General features: G+C 50.3%; 2 protein-coding genes across 13 annotated transcripts; both read left to right on the forward strand.

The window, feature by feature from the left end:
• Positions 1-4079: 4079 nt before the first annotated feature.
• Positions 4080-9337, forward strand: Myl6b (myosin light chain 6B). 6 transcript variants are annotated; one of them, XM_033763694.1, is made up of 10 exons: positions 4088-4296; positions 5084-5138; positions 5411-5535; positions 6610-6701; positions 7399-7426; positions 7644-7787; positions 8262-8435; positions 8872-8949; positions 9040-9139; positions 9243-9337. In XM_033763694.1, the coding sequence occupies exons 3-10, from the start codon at positions 5457-5459 to the stop codon at positions 9325-9327; spliced, it is 780 nt and encodes a 259-aa protein (XP_033619585.1). In that variant the 5' UTR covers positions 4088-4296; positions 5084-5138; positions 5411-5456; the 3' UTR covers positions 9328-9337. The 6 variants fall into 6 exon arrangements, with proteins under 6 accessions (XP_033619586.1, XP_033619585.1, XP_019066282.2 ...); XM_019210737.2 differs by lacking the exon at positions 5084-5138 and having other exon boundaries at positions 4089-4296; XM_019210738.2 differs by lacking the exon at positions 5084-5138 and having other exon boundaries at positions 4092-4296; positions 9071-9139; positions 9243-9317.
• A 272-nt stretch (positions 9338-9609) lies between these two features.
• Positions 9610-12674, forward strand: Myl6 (myosin light chain 6). Of its 7 annotated transcripts, none has more exons than XM_010644706.1 (7): positions 9619-9691; positions 9937-9964; positions 10794-10937; positions 11100-11273; positions 11366-11443; positions 11969-12131; positions 12440-12674. In XM_010644706.1, exons 1-7 carry the CDS (start codon positions 9689-9691, stop codon positions 12657-12659), a joined length of 810 nt encoding a protein of 269 aa, XP_010643008.1. In that variant the 5' UTR covers positions 9619-9688; the 3' UTR covers positions 12660-12674. The 7 variants fall into 7 exon arrangements, with proteins under 7 accessions (XP_019066281.1, XP_010643011.2, XP_010643008.1 ...); XM_010644712.2 differs by lacking the exon at positions 11969-12131 and adding an exon at positions 11706-11750 and having other exon boundaries at positions 12440-12527; XM_010644707.3 differs by having other exon boundaries at positions 9644-9718.
• The last annotated feature ends 1370 nt before the right edge of the window (positions 12675-14044 follow it).

Consider the following 14044-nt stretch of genomic DNA (forward strand, 5'->3'; position numbering starts at 1 on the left):
GAGGCTGAGGTAGGAAGATTGCCTTGAATTCGAGGCCAGCCTTGGATACATAGTGAGTTCAAAGCCAGCCTTAATGACTTATGGAGACCCTGTCTCAAATAACTAAAACAAACAAACAAACAAAAATAAATAATAAAAAGTAGGCTGAGACAGGACTGTAAGTTCAAAACCAGCTTGGGCAATTTAGTGACTCAGGAAGATTCCTGTCTCAAAATAAAAAGGCCTGAGGGGACAGTGATTCAGCTCAATGACATTCCACCTGCCTCTCAAGCAAAAAATCCTGAATTTGATACCCAATACCAATAAATAAATAAAAAGGGCTGAACGCCAGTGATGTGGTGCAAGCCTGTAAACCTAGCACTCGGGGCTGAGGTAAGAGGGGAGCTGAGTCTGAGCCCTGGGTTACACAGTGAGTTCAAGGCCAGTTTTAAGTATGTAAGTGAGACCACCACACCCGCCCCCTCCGAAAAGATCCAGGGATATAGCTCAGTGTAAAGGTCCTAAGTTCAACCCTCGGTACCACAAAAAATAATAAAAGACTTAGGCATGGTGGTATATGCCTATAATCCCAGCTCTCTAGGAGCCTGATGCAGGAGGATGGGAAATTCAAATTCAAACTGGTCAATTTAGGGAGCCCCTGTCTTAAAAAGAGCTGAGTATGTAGCTTAGTGCAAAGGCCCCGAGTTCAATCTCCAGTAGCATAAAATAAAATGGGCTAGGATGTATCTTAGTGTGCAGGCCTTTTTTTTTTTTTTTTTAACTGCAGGCATCTTTAACTCTCCAGTGATGGGGCGGTGGGGAAACACCATATGAAAATACATACAAATTTAGAACTGGGATTGTAGCTTAGTGGAAGAACATCCAAGGTCAAGTCTTAGTACTGCACAGAATAAAGAAAAGACACAAACCAGGATGGAGATGTAGCTCAGTGGCACCACGCCTGCCTTGCAAGCACAACGTCCTGAGTTTGATCCCCAGTACTGAAAAAAAACCAAACCAAACAAAAAACCCATAAACCCAAAATTAAAAAGGATGCAGTGGGGCAGGGATTTAGCTCAGTGGTTTTGCTGCCTGCCTTACAAGCACAAAGGCCCAAGTTCAATCCCCAGAGCCAAAAAATAAAGTGGCCAGGGATGCAGCTGAGTTCAATCCCCAGTACCACTCCCACCCCAAGACTTGAAAAGATCTTTTATTTATTTATTTATTTTTTTAAAATTTTATTTATTTATTTTGTTTTTTTGAGATAGGGTCTCACTATGTAGTTGAGACTGACCTGGAACTATGTAGCCCAGGCTGGTCTCAAACTCACAGCGATCCTCCTGCCTCAGCCTCCCGAGTGCTGGGATTAAAGGTGTGTGTGCCACTACAGCCAGTGAAAAGGCCTTTTTTTTTCTTTTGGTACCAGGGATCAAACTCGGGTCCTTGTGGAACCACTGAGCTAAATCCCTAAATCCCCAGCTCTCTTCGTTATTTTGGGTTTTTTTTTTGTTTTTGGTACCGGGGATTGAACTCAGGCTTTTGCACTTGCAAGGAAGGCAGCAGAACCACTGAGCTAAAGCCCCGGCCCCTTCTCTTCTTTTTACGATGGGTTACTTCCAGTACTATTTTCTGGTCAAAATGCCTGATAACTGAAGATACTCTTTTTAACAGATTTCCTGTTTACTTAAAATACTCTCTCTACCTAGGTTAATAACATATTAGCTAGTGGAGCTTTGTTTTGTTTTTATCTTATTTTGAGACAGGGTCTTGCTAAGTAGTTCAGGCTGGCCTTGAACTCACTATGTAGCTCAGGCTGTGCTCCAACTTACAGTAATCTTCCTGCCTTAGCCTCCCGAGTGCTGGATTACTGGCGTGCACCACCAAGGTTGGCTGGCAGGCTAGTGTCTTAAAAGGGAGTTAAACTGTATAAAATAAACCCACAATTATTCAAGTTACCAAAGAGATATAGTGGTGTGTAATTTCAAAACTTGTCTCTTGGGTTGTTTTGGTTTTTGCAGTGCTGGGAACTGCAACCAGGGCCACATGTAGACAAAGCACACATACTGCTATTGAACTATAGTCCCAGGCCTTCACCTGGGTTTGTTTTTTGAGATAAGGTCTTGCCATGTTGCCCAGGCCCATTTCAAACTTCTGAGTTTAAGCAATCCTGACTCTGCCTTCTAAGTAGCTGGGACTTTATTTATTTATTTATTTACCTGAGACAGTCTTGCTATGTAGTCCCAGCTGGCCTCAACTCATGGTGATCCTCCTGCCTCAGCCTCCTTGGTGCTGGGATTACAGGTGTGAGCTGCCCGACCCCAAGCCTTTTTGAGACAGTGTCTCCACAAATTGCTCAGGCCGGCTCAAATTTGAGATGCTTGGCCTTAACCTCCCAAGTAGCTGGGATGACAGGTGTGGGCCATCACACTCAGCAACACAGGCATTTGTCACCAGTAATACACATACATGATATATAAATCACCTACTGTGTGTCAAGACCATGTGTAGTTCAATTTCTGTTATGAATAATAAACAGGACAAAGCGCTGGGTGTGGTGGTGCATGCCTACAACACCAGAACTCTGGGAGACTGAAGCAGGAAGATCACAAGTTCAAGTCCAGCCTGAGCAGTTCAGTGACAAGTGAGATTGTTTTACAATAAAATTTATTTTAAAAGGCTGGGGATGTAGCTCAGTGGAAAGGTTCTGGGTTCAATTCCCAGTACTGGGACAGGGGGAGAGATATATCAAGGAATCTATGTTATTATGTAGCCCTTCCCTAAACAGTCTTATAACCAAACATTTAGGAAAAATGCATTCCATCTTCCTCTTAATGTCACTATATTGATCCTTCAAAAGGATGTAAAATAAGAGAAAATACTGCCTACTTCATTTTGGGAAGGTTAAAGAAAATTTACTTAGCAAACATTTCTATAGCACTTATGCTGTGCTATTTTTACAAACATGCTTAAGCCTTTCTATTTTACAAACATGCTTAAGCCTCCCAACAGCTCTATGAGATGGGTTGTTACTGCTATTTCACAGATGGGGGAACTAATGACCACAGAGATAACGTGTTAAAGGTTCTCAGCCATACCTGGCAGGATCAGGATTCCTACACTAGTAGGCCTGAATCCAAACTCCTTAGCAACGCCAGCACAGCCTCTCTGAGATAATTCGGCCCCTTCATTAGCCTCTCAACTGGGGAGGCCTTCAAGCACGGTATCATCTTGTTACTTCTGTCGTACAAACCATTCTTACTCTTCGGAGCAGTTTTTCGCAATCTGTGAATGTCACCGGATGCCTGTCTCACTCGAGGATCAGCGCGGGCTTACTATTCTGAGCCATTCTGTGCAGGCCCAGGGTCACCCCAGCCTCCAGGGCGAGGTGCACCTGACGCAGTGAATGAAGTTGAGCCGGACCGGGTCCCCACCCCCGCGTCGCACCCAGACTTTTGACACCTGCTGGGGGGACAAGGAATTCCCGTGCTGCACCAAGGGGTCTCGGAGCTAAAGAGACCTCTGAACACCGGAGAGATGGCACATAACCAATGGAAAACCTCGACTCAAAAATCCTGGGGCAAGACGGGCGTGCTGACGCACGCCTGTAATCCCAGCACTAGGGAGGCTGAGGCACGAGGATCACTGTGAGTTCAAGACCAGCCTGGGCTACATAGTGAGTTCCAGGTCAGTCTCTACAAAGTGAAACCCTGTCTAAAAAAAAAAAAAAATCCTGGGGCAGGTGACCAGGCTTAACTGCAAATTGCAACGTTTACTGTGGCTACTAACTCATTAAAAATAAAAAAAAAAAATGACGGCCCCAAGCCATACAGTAACTCCAAGGCTTCTATTTTCTGACTACCAAACAGAGAGGAAGCGAGAGACCACAACCGCTCGTCCCTGAGCAGTGTTTCCAGCTAGCAGATCTGCAGGTTGCCTGCTGCAGCTTCGACTTTCTCCCGCTACTGAATTCTCCCGCCACAGTTGCAGGAAGCTACCCCACCTACACTAAACAGGGTACTACACCCGGATAGGAGAAGGTAATCTCCTGAGGGGCTCCCAGAGCCTCAGGGTAAAGTACCGGGATTGCTCACTACCTTTTAGTTCCGGAACAACGGGCGTACGGCAGAGTCTGAGGCACTAACCGCCACTGCAGGCCGGAAGCTCCCACCCCCGCGTCGGCCCGAAGCTGGAGGGTTTCCCGTGAGCCTGCGCACAGCGGACTACAGCTCCCGGTATGCTCCGCGGCCACCAGAATTAACCCTTCGGGGCCGGGAGCCGCGCTGCGTCCCGCCCCCATCCCTTACCGGACACCGCAGGGTGAGTTTTGGGGGGCTAGGGAGGGCCTTTCTCCTTTAACATTTAGGGCGTGTGGGTGTGTGAGATGGCTTTAGTGTCCGCGGGAGGAGTGATTCCTTATTTTCAAAAAATGGGACAATTTGTAATAATGAAGCTCAGACCTTTTTTTGCAAATGGAAGACTCAGCATCACTCTCTGAACCCCAGGGCCCAAGTGGATTTACTGTACTACTGTTTTCCTCAGAATGCTGCCTAAATCCTTCTTTCAGAACAAAAGTACCCAGCACCCTCCCCTTTCCCCAACGCCCTCCCCCCACCTTTCTCTGTACTCCAGCAAGGTTTGAGACCTGGAGCCTGAGTCAGGGCTTTTTTTTTCACGTCCCTGGTTGAAGGGTGAGTACTCTTTGAGTCCATAGGAGTGCCTACATCCTTTTGAATTAGAGAATCTAGGCCCTTTGCCTCCCTAAGCCCGCCTTTTCAGGCTGGTGCCTGATTCAGCAAGCTCTCGCCTTTTACCCAACTTGAATGACCATGGGCTTGGGGGAAAAGGTTTCTTCCTTGGAAATATGAGTGATGTGTGTTAAACCTGATTCTTCCCTGCACCCTTTTCCATTACACCTCCAGCCCCTGGGACTACAAGTATTGGGTATTATGGGGCCAGCTACTCCCACCTGTCATCTACAGTCACCTATGAGGGTTTTGGTTTTTTTTTTTAAACTTTTTACTGTTTCCAGCTCCCACTTATAAGTTTTCCCAGTTCCTACAAGCTTCTCTGATCCCTGCCCTCCACCCCTGCCTTGGCCTTCTAGAGCCTAAAGCTACCTGGGTCTGCTCTTCTACATCATCCCTATCTCAGTGTCACTGGCAAGTATCCTGTCCCCACCCAGGAGGTTAACTCCCCTAGTCTGGGCAATCTTTGGCTTCTTCTCCCCTACCCGCCAAAGGGAGCACTGTTCTAGCCAGCTTTTGGGGGAGTAATGGATAGAGGGAAAAAACCTTGAGACAAGAGTCCTGAACCACAGGAGGCTAGGGGAGTGAAAGCAGCCAGACTTATCCCTCTACCTCACTGCCGCCAACTGGCTCCCTGCCCCTGCTCCCGCCCCTTGACATCCCAGACTCCCTGGCTATTTAAACAGAGATGGGTGCCCCCGTCGGCACACTGTCCTTTGGCCACTGGACATCATGCCTCCCAAGAAAGACGTTCCTGTGAAGAAACCAGCAGGGCCCTCCATCTCCAAGCCTGCTCCCAAACCAGCAGCAGGGACCCCTCCAGCCAAGACCAAGGCTGAGCCAGCTGTCCCTCAGGCTGCTGTGAAAACCCAGGAGCCCCCTATCGATCTCTCCAAAGTGGTGGTAAGTCCTAGGAGAGTGAGGAGAGAACTCATAGGGGATGGTTTAAGGGTGGGACACAGCCTGGAGATTAGGGAGTATGGTAGGTGGAGAACAAATGAGCACTACAATGAGATTGGAGGTTCTTGCAGTCTCCCAATGGGAAGCATCCAGGTTTATGGCTTTGCTGTTGTCTTTGCTGCTTTCTCTAACTTAATACGCATCTATACTCACACTGCTGACCCACTATTGGAGGCAGAGACTGCGAAATGGAGAACACCTGGGTTCTGAGGACAGTTTGAAGGTGGAGAGAGCTGCTGCCTGTCTCTGGCTGGCTCTTCAACTCAAAAGGCTGCAGCCCTGAACACCAGGAGGGGAGGCTGAAGAGGACAAACTTGTTAGACAATCACAGCTGGGGGCCAGGAGTAAATTTAGCCTTTGTTCAGCCCCCAGTTATGTGAGGGATGCAGGGCTCAGGGCAGTAGAGGGAGGGGAACAGGTGGCATGGGATTAACCCTGTTCCCAGGAACCCTCCCCCCATAATTCCTTCTCTTGGGATTCTCCCAGGGCCTGGAGCTGGGAATGGGTAGGAGGTGGCTGAACTCCCAGCCTGGACCCTTTGGGCCTCTCCCAGAAATGGCTGCCAGTTGGTTGGGAGGAATACTGGAGAGGGATCGAATAAGCCCTGTCATTTCTCTTCACCTGCTCTTTTCTTCCACAGATCGAGTTTAACAAGGACCAGCTGGAGGGTGAGACTAAGCTGGTTCCCTAAGCCCACTGTCCAGTCCTAAGCTCCTAGTCAGATCCTTTTTCTGTTTCCCTAGCTCCAGTCCCAACCTTGAAACCCAACACCGTGCTCCTTTTCTCCCTTGTTTTACCCACCTCTGGCAAGTAGTTTCTGAACCTCCTTTCCATCTAAGGGTGATAGGAACCACTGGTTAACACTGACCCTTCCTTATATCTCAGAGTTCAAGGAGGCCTTTGAGCTGTTTGATCGAGTTAGCAGGGACCCCTCCAGCCAAGACCAAGGCTGAGCCAGCTGTCCCTCAGGCTGCTGTGAAAACCCAGGAGCCCCCTATCGATCTCTCCAAAGTGGTGGTAAGTCCTAGGAGAGTGAGGAGAGAACTCATAGGGGATGGTTTAAGGGTGGGACACAGCCTGGAGATTAGGGAGTATGGTAGGTGGAGAACAAATGAGCACTACAATGAGATTGGAGGTTCTTGCAGTCTCCCAATGGGAAGCATCCAGGTTTATGGCTTTGCTGTTGTCTTTGCTGCTTTCTCTAACTTAATACGCATCTATACTCACACTGCTGACCCACTATTGGAGGCAGAGACTGCGAAATGGAGAACACCTGGGTTCTGAGGACAGTTTGAAGGTGGAGAGAGCTGCTGCCTGTCTCTGGCTGGCTCTTCAACTCAAAAGGCTGCAGCCCTGAACACCAGGAGGGGAGGCTGAAGAGGACAAACTTGTTAGACAATCACAGCTGGGGGCCAGGAGTAAATTTAGCCTTTGTTCAGCCCCCAGTTATGTGAGGGATGCAGGGCTCAGGGCAGTAGAGGGAGGGGAACAGGTGGCATGGGATTAACCCTGTTCCCAGGAACCCTCCCCCCATAATTCCTTCTCTTGGGATTCTCCCAGGGCCTGGAGCTGGGAATGGGTAGGAGGTGGCTGAACTCCCAGCCTGGACCCTTTGGGCCTCTCCCAGAAATGGCTGCCAGTTGGTTGGGAGGAATACTGGAGAGGGATCGAATAAGCCCTGTCATTTCTCTTCACCTGCTCTTTTCTTCCACAGATCGAGTTTAACAAGGACCAGCTGGAGGGTGAGACTAAGCTGGTTCCCTAAGCCCACTGTCCAGTCCTAAGCTCCTAGTCAGATCCTTTTTCTGTTTCCCTAGCTCCAGTCCCAACCTTGAAACCCAACACCGTGCTCCTTTTCTCCCTTGTTTTACCCACCTCTGGCAAGTAGTTTCTGAACCTCCTTTCCATCTAAGGGTGATAGGAACCACTGGTTAACACTGACCCTTCCTTATATCTCAGAGTTCAAGGAGGCCTTTGAGCTGTTTGATCGAGTAGGTGATGGCAAGATCCTGTACAGCCAGTGTGGGGATGTGATGAGGGCCCTGGGCCAGAACCCCACCAACGCTGAGGTGCTCAAGGTCCTGGGGAACCCCAAGAGTGATGGTGAGAAGGCTTGGAACAAGTGGGTTTTCATATTCTTTTTGTAGTGCTAGAGATCAACCCCATGACCTTGCTACCACTGAACTATAACCTTTGCCCCCATTTTCAACTAGAATATTGGTAAGATGCCAGAGGATGCTAGGGTGGATCTCAGGATTTTAAAAACTGTCAAATGTGGGAAGAAGTAAGGGATGGGGACTTAGCTCAGTTGCACCATGCCTGCGTCACAAATGAAAAGTACTGAGTTCTATCCCTGCTACCAGGAAAAAAAAAAAAAATGAGTATCACTATGTTGATTTTGGGCCAGGGATTTAGCTCAGTTGGCACCATGCCTGCCTCGCAAACGCAAGGTTCTGAGTTTGATCCCTGGTACCAGGAAAATAAAAAATGTGGGCAGAAGTAAATCCTGGTGCTGAAGAGGATGAAGCTGTTGTGGTAGGGGTGGGAACTGACCTCTCTCACTTCTTGAACCTCCAGAGCTGAAGTCCCGACGTGTGGACTTTGAGACATTCCTGCCAATGCTCCAGGCAGTGGCCAAGAACCGGGATCAAGGCACATATGAAGACTACTTGGAGGGACTTCGGGTGTTTGACAAGGAGGGAAACGGCAAAGTCATGGGCGCAGAGCTCAGACATGTCCTCACCACCCTCGGTGAGACAGGGACCAGAACTCTAATGGGGTGGAGAGTTGGGAGTGAACCAGGAAGAAGGCTGGCAAGGTAGGCAGAGCCAGGGAGATTACTGTTCTGCAGGTCATGGTCAGGACATAGCTATGGGGCAGGAGCCATGGGAGCAGAGTCAGAGGGAGTTGCTCCACCCAAGGCTAAAGTATTCCCTACAGGGCAGAGGAAAGGGAAGCAGGTGGGAGACCCAAATTCTCGATTTGGGAGATACTTGTTTTCTGAGGTCCCATACTTGTCTCAGTCCTCCCATCTTCAGTTTCCTTGTCTGTCAAAGCTTTTACCAGTTTCAAGGCAGGTGATACAAAAAGCAAGAGGCAGGGTAGGGGAACAGGGTTACCATCTTGAACAGTGGCTTGGGTAGGTGAGGGAGGGAAGGCCAGGGCTCCAATGCTGTTTGGGGTTCAGGAGAGAAGATGACTGAGGAGGAGGTGGAGACTGTTCTGGCAGGACACGAGGATAGCAACGGCTGCATCAACTATGAGGGTGAGGGGTTGGGAGCAGAAGGGCTGGGGGAGGTGGGAGGATGCTGTGTGGGAACCCTGAGTTACCTACAAACCGATGGGCTATCCAAAGGGCTGCTGAAGCCCTCTGCCTTCTCTCGCAGCCTTCCTGAAGCACATCCTAAGCGTCTGAGCTCCACAGGCAGGCCCTCCAGATGCCCACCTCTTGAGAGGCAAGTTTCCCCTTTGAGCCAGCGCAGCTATCAGGACAATGAGTTTCCTTGTCCGATGGCTGCACAAGCGCCAGGGCTTGGCAAACTTTAATTTTCTCCACAGATCCAGTGGGGCCGGACACTCCCCCACCCACCACGCAGCAGGCAGAAGCTCCTTCCTGCCAGGAGGCCACATTGTTTCAAAATAAAGATACAGTTCCTTCCTTAGTCTCCAGACTGTTGTTTGCTTCAGGGGGGTAAGGAGGATAGGGAGGACACGCACCTCTGCTAAACTCAGCCTCTGATTTCTGCGCGTTTTGAGGGACACTTCCTGGCGCCGCACCCTTCGCGGGTTCGCGGTTTCCAGGCCCAGGTGCGGCTGCTCCGGAGAAAGGACCACAGTAGGCCCCGCCCACATCCGTACTAGTGTAGCAATGCCTCTGCCTGAGCTCGGCCCCGGTGCCCATTGGCTGGGTCCACGGAGGGTGACGTCATTGGGACGTACTAAGACTAGGGTTGGGCCAGAAGTCGGAGCCATTACTGCAGGTCCCGCAGAGCTCGGCGGTCAAGATGGTGGGCACCGCGCCTGGCAGATAAGGGGTCTGGGGGCGAGGAGGGGAGTCATGGGCAGGGGGTGAGAACGGGGGGCGGGCAAAGGGAACCCGAGGGTCTGAAAGGTGGTAGGGGGGTTGCAAAGTCTAGGGCGCTGCGCTGCTGGAAGGCGACTCCCCAGGCCTGAAACAGGAGTTTGTGGGAGTGGGATAGAAGCTGGAGGGATTGGACTTCCGTTGCTGACCACTCCCTTCTTCTCCGAGCAGTGTGACTTTACCGAGGATCAGACAGCAGGTAGGTTGTCTGTGACCCCAACGGAGCTCACCCTTAGCTTGAGGAACACCCCCTACCACCTACTGTAACTCTAATCTGTCATCTCCTTAGCGTCACCTGGAGAGTACCTCCTGGATTCCTTTCTCCCACCTGGACCCTCCATGTTCCTTTCTCATTCTTTCTTCCTTCCCCTTACACTCTAGATCTGAGCCCCAAGCACTGGGTGAGTTTTAGGTGGTGTGGGTATGTGAAACGATTTGGTCAGCTAATGCCTGCTGTGTGTGGGGTTTGCGGTGTTTTAAGCTGTCCCTTCATCAGCTACTTCTACTGCTGATCTTCTGTAACTGTCCCCCTCTCCCAGCTTGAAATTGTGAAGCTAGTGAAGAGCAGTGACCTGATATGTTGTAAAGATGAGGACAGGGGAGTTTACTAAGAACATGACTATAGCTCCAGTCTCTGGAAGGTCTCGGTCCAGGAAGGGTGGGAAGTAGCAGGCTAGGATGACCCTAATGCTAGGCTGCTGTTCCCACTTCCTTATAAGGACTGGACCCTGACTGGGCGGTGGCAAATTCCTACCCTGAGTAGTAGCAGCAGTGAGGAGGCTGAACAGGCTTGCTGCTTGCCAAGGGCCTGTGTAAATAGTACCTGGCCCAAAGAGGGGAGGAAGGCAGTCTTTTCGTGGGACATCTGAGTGGCAGAAAGATAAATAGATCTCTTTAGCAGCCTCGGGTGTACAGGAGGGTAGAAAGTTGGTTTCAGCAGCGCGAACAAAGGTGGCTGGGCAGCACAGCTCAGAGGAAGAGTCTGGATTAACCCTGTTTCCAGTGCTGACGTGCATCTCACTCCTCAGAGTTCAAGGAGGCCTTCCAGCTGTTTGACAGAACAGGCGATGGCAAGATCCTGTACAGCCAGTGTGGGGATGTGATGAGGGCCCTGGGCCAGAACCCCACCAATGCCGAGGTGCTCAAGGTCCTGGGGAACCCCAAGAGCGATGGTGAGCATCCTCAAGAGCAGTGTGGTAGTGGGCCCAAGTTCTTCAGCTAAGAGCTTCACTTTATCTTCATAGGCCCCAAAGAGATTTCCCTGTTTCGTAGTCATCCCCATAATCCTGACCTCGTGAATTCTTTCACCTAACTCTTGCTCTCCTGTGTGGCAGAGATGAATGTGAAGGTACTGGACTTTGAGCACTTTCTGCCCATGCTGCAGACTGTGGCCAAGAACAAGGACCAGGGAACCTACGAGGATTATGTTGAAGGCCTTCGGGTGTTTGACAAGGAAGGGAATGGCACTGTCATGGGTGCTGAAATCCGTCACGTCCTAGTCACACTGGGTAAGACTCTTTGCCTTTATCTTGGGGCTAAGGCGTCATCCTTAGACCTTACTTCTCAGCCAACTCCTAAAATGCTTTCTTTTCTTCCGCAGGGGAGAAGATGACCGAGGAGGAAGTGGAAATGCTGGTAGCAGGGCATGAGGACAGCAATGGTTGTATCAACTATGAAGGTGAGGGATGAACTGAGGCTCTAGTGGAGTTAGCAGTGATACCTGGAGTTTTCCTTATCCCTGTACTTGGGCTCTAAAAGAGCCAAAAAGGCTAGAAGTAAGGCCTATCCCAGGGAGGGGTTGGTTGGGTGTATGACAGGAAGGGGTACGGGGGTAAGGCAGGGGGTTAGAAAGTAAACGGAGTATCTGTTCCCCACTGCCTGACCCTTTCACCCCATGTCTGTGTCTTGTCTTCACCATTAATGTCTCTTCCTTCCTGCAGCGTTTGTGAGGCATATCCTGTCGGGGTGACGGGCCCATGGGGCGGGTACGGCTCCTCCCAGCCTCTCCTTTTCTAGTTGATCTCCCCAGTGTTTCATTTTCTTCTCAACCAGTGCTCTCTAGTCCCTGCCCTTGCCTACTCCCACCTGACTTCTCTCTGGCATGTTTCTGCATGGAGCTGGTTACAGAAGGGAGGGAATTCCTCAAAGAGGAAAGCAGCTTGGGAGTGTGGTACCTCCTTACTTCTCTCCTCGGTTGTTACAGGGTCGTGGGTGCTGGTGTGTGGGACCTCTCACCAGTTGAGCAGTCTTGCTTTAGGGTGGTCCTGTGGCCCTGGAGCATGGAGAGTTGCATATGGGGAGGGCTGCCTACCTCATTTTGCTGCTGTAGCTGAACGCCCCCTGACCCCTTGCTGGGCAGCTTGGAGGTACCCTAACCCAAACTCTTGTCCTCTCCTCCCTCCAGTGGCTGACAGTAGCTTTAGGTGTAGTTAAGAACCTTTCTGCCTCTGCTGTGTTCTTACTGCTCAGGATGGGATGGGGGACTAAAAGCTGGGGGAGGGAAGCCAGGGGCAGAGAACTGGTCAGATCAAGGTGGCTGCTCTGCAAACTGACCCTAAGGTTGGTTGCTGTAGGCATGTTCCCTATCATGCTACCTTCACAGTCCTGTAGTCTCCTGGCCCCTGGCATCCCCCTCTCAGCCCTGGTCCCTGGTTCACTGCACCTCTTTCCACAGAGCTTGTCCGGATGGTGCTGAATGGCTGAAGACATTCCCAGTATCCCGAGCCCGTGCCTTGCCCTGTGTGAGATTTGTATATGGCCCCAAAGGCTTCCTAAGTTCCCTGGTTACAGCACCTTTCCTGTCTGGTTTCTTGGATGACGTTTGCCATTGGCATTCACCAAATAAACTTGCTCTTTGCCCCTACTTGGTTCTGCTTTCCTTCCTCAGCAGGTGAAGGGGAGGAAAGGGTAGATGGTGATGATTTCTGACCTGAGACAGAGCCCACTGCCGAAGGCCAATGAACAGGGTTTAGGGATGGAACTATAGTATCTGTGTTGGCTCACGGAAGAAATGCTGGCCCCATATATTCATGATGCAAACCTCTCCCCTTGGGCAATCAGGAAAGCCATAAATCCCCATAGGATCAAGGCTGACCATTTGCTTTTTGTACTGGGGCTCAAACTCAGGTCCTTGTGCTTTTGAGGCAGGCAGCAGAACCACTAAGCTAAGTCCTTGGCCCCCTTCCATCTACTTTTTGGCATGTTTGTGGAGGGGGCATCCTTTTGTTCCATCCCATATCAGGCTGAATCTTCTGGCCCTCCCAAGCACTGAAGGCCTTTTGTGGAGAAGCCTGAGTGTTTAGTGGAGCTAAAGCCAAGCCATATTAGCACTGCCCGAGCCTGTCTGTCACAGTGGCAGGGCTGGGGCCAACAACAACTAGGTGATGGCCTGCCTCCTCCCTAATAAGGGAAAGAATGAAGCTACTACTTCTGAAAGGCTAAAGATACAAAATCTCCATGTTGTGGGGATGTCCTTCCAAGTCTTTACTAGCTATTTTTAGGGCAGGTGAGAGCCTCTGCAGCTGTAACTGCACAGCCCTGAGAGCTGAGCTGCCCTGAGTCTTTTGTGGTGGGCCTTGTGGCATATACAGTGCCTCTCCAGGGCCAGTGAATGCTCCTGTGAGGAGCTCCAGGCATGCTACCCAAGCCCGATACCCCTACCTGACAGCCACAGGTAAGAGAACACAAAGGCATACACAAGATCAAACTGAAAGCAAATTAATTTATAAAAAAAAAGAAAAAAGGGAAAGAAAATTTACAGAGAACTTTGAACAGAAGGTGCCAAGACGCAGAGGAAGAGAAACAGGGACATGAGGGATAAAGGGACTGGTAGAAGGAACCAGAGATTGGTGTAGAGCCTACATTCCCATTTACCTTTATGTCAAGGGTGAAGAAAGGAAGAACTGCAACGGGGAAGCATTGGAATATGAGGAGTGGAGCCAAGCTGCCCTGCTCCCAAACCTGTGTCCTCATCTGGGGAACCAGTGAGCTATCATTAAGGTTCTGCCAGTCTTGGTGGGAGAGAACAGAGGTTAGGGGAGCTACCACCCGAGCCATAAGGAGGTGCTTAAGTGCTTTTCAGAACTTTCAGGTTTTAAAAACTCCCATCCTCTCATAGCTTCCTCCTCCATGCCTTTCAGGAGCTCACAGATACAACCCAGGGAAGGGAAGAACTGCCCCTACTGCCCATTCTCTGTTAGCCATCACAGGAATCCCCCCCAAAGTAAGTCCCCTCCCAAAATCACGTAACGCTGACATCAACTAAGCAGATGACTTTTAA

Source organism: Fukomys damarensis, unplaced genomic scaffold, assembly GCF_012274545.1.
Source record: "Fukomys damarensis isolate Sample0158 unplaced genomic scaffold, DMR_v1.0_HiC HiC_scaffold_15, whole genome shotgun sequence".
NCBI classification, from domain to species: Eukaryota; Metazoa; Chordata; class Mammalia; order Rodentia; family Bathyergidae; genus Fukomys; species Fukomys damarensis.

Bases quoted from the DNA above. Each gene is read 5' to 3' on its own strand.
- Myl6b (XM_033763694.1), top strand. From the start codon at position 5,457: ATGCCTCCCAAGAAAGACGTTCCTGTGAAGAAACCAGCAGGGCCCTCC. The intron at 5,536-6,609 runs GGACCCCTCCAG...TCGAGTTAGCAG, and splicing joins TGCTCCCAAACCAGCAGCAG to GGACCCCTCCAGCCAAGACC. The intron at 7,427-7,643 runs GTGAGACTAAGC...CTTATATCTCAG, and splicing joins TAACAAGGACCAGCTGGAGG to AGTTCAAGGAGGCCTTTGAG.
- Myl6 (XM_010644706.1), top strand. The intron at 10,938-11,099 runs GTGAGCATCCTC...CCTGTGTGGCAG, and splicing joins GGGGAACCCCAAGAGCGATG to AGATGAATGTGAAGGTACTG. The intron at 12,132-12,439 runs GTACCCTAACCC...CTCTTTCCACAG, and splicing joins CCTTGCTGGGCAGCTTGGAG to AGCTTGTCCGGATGGTGCTG.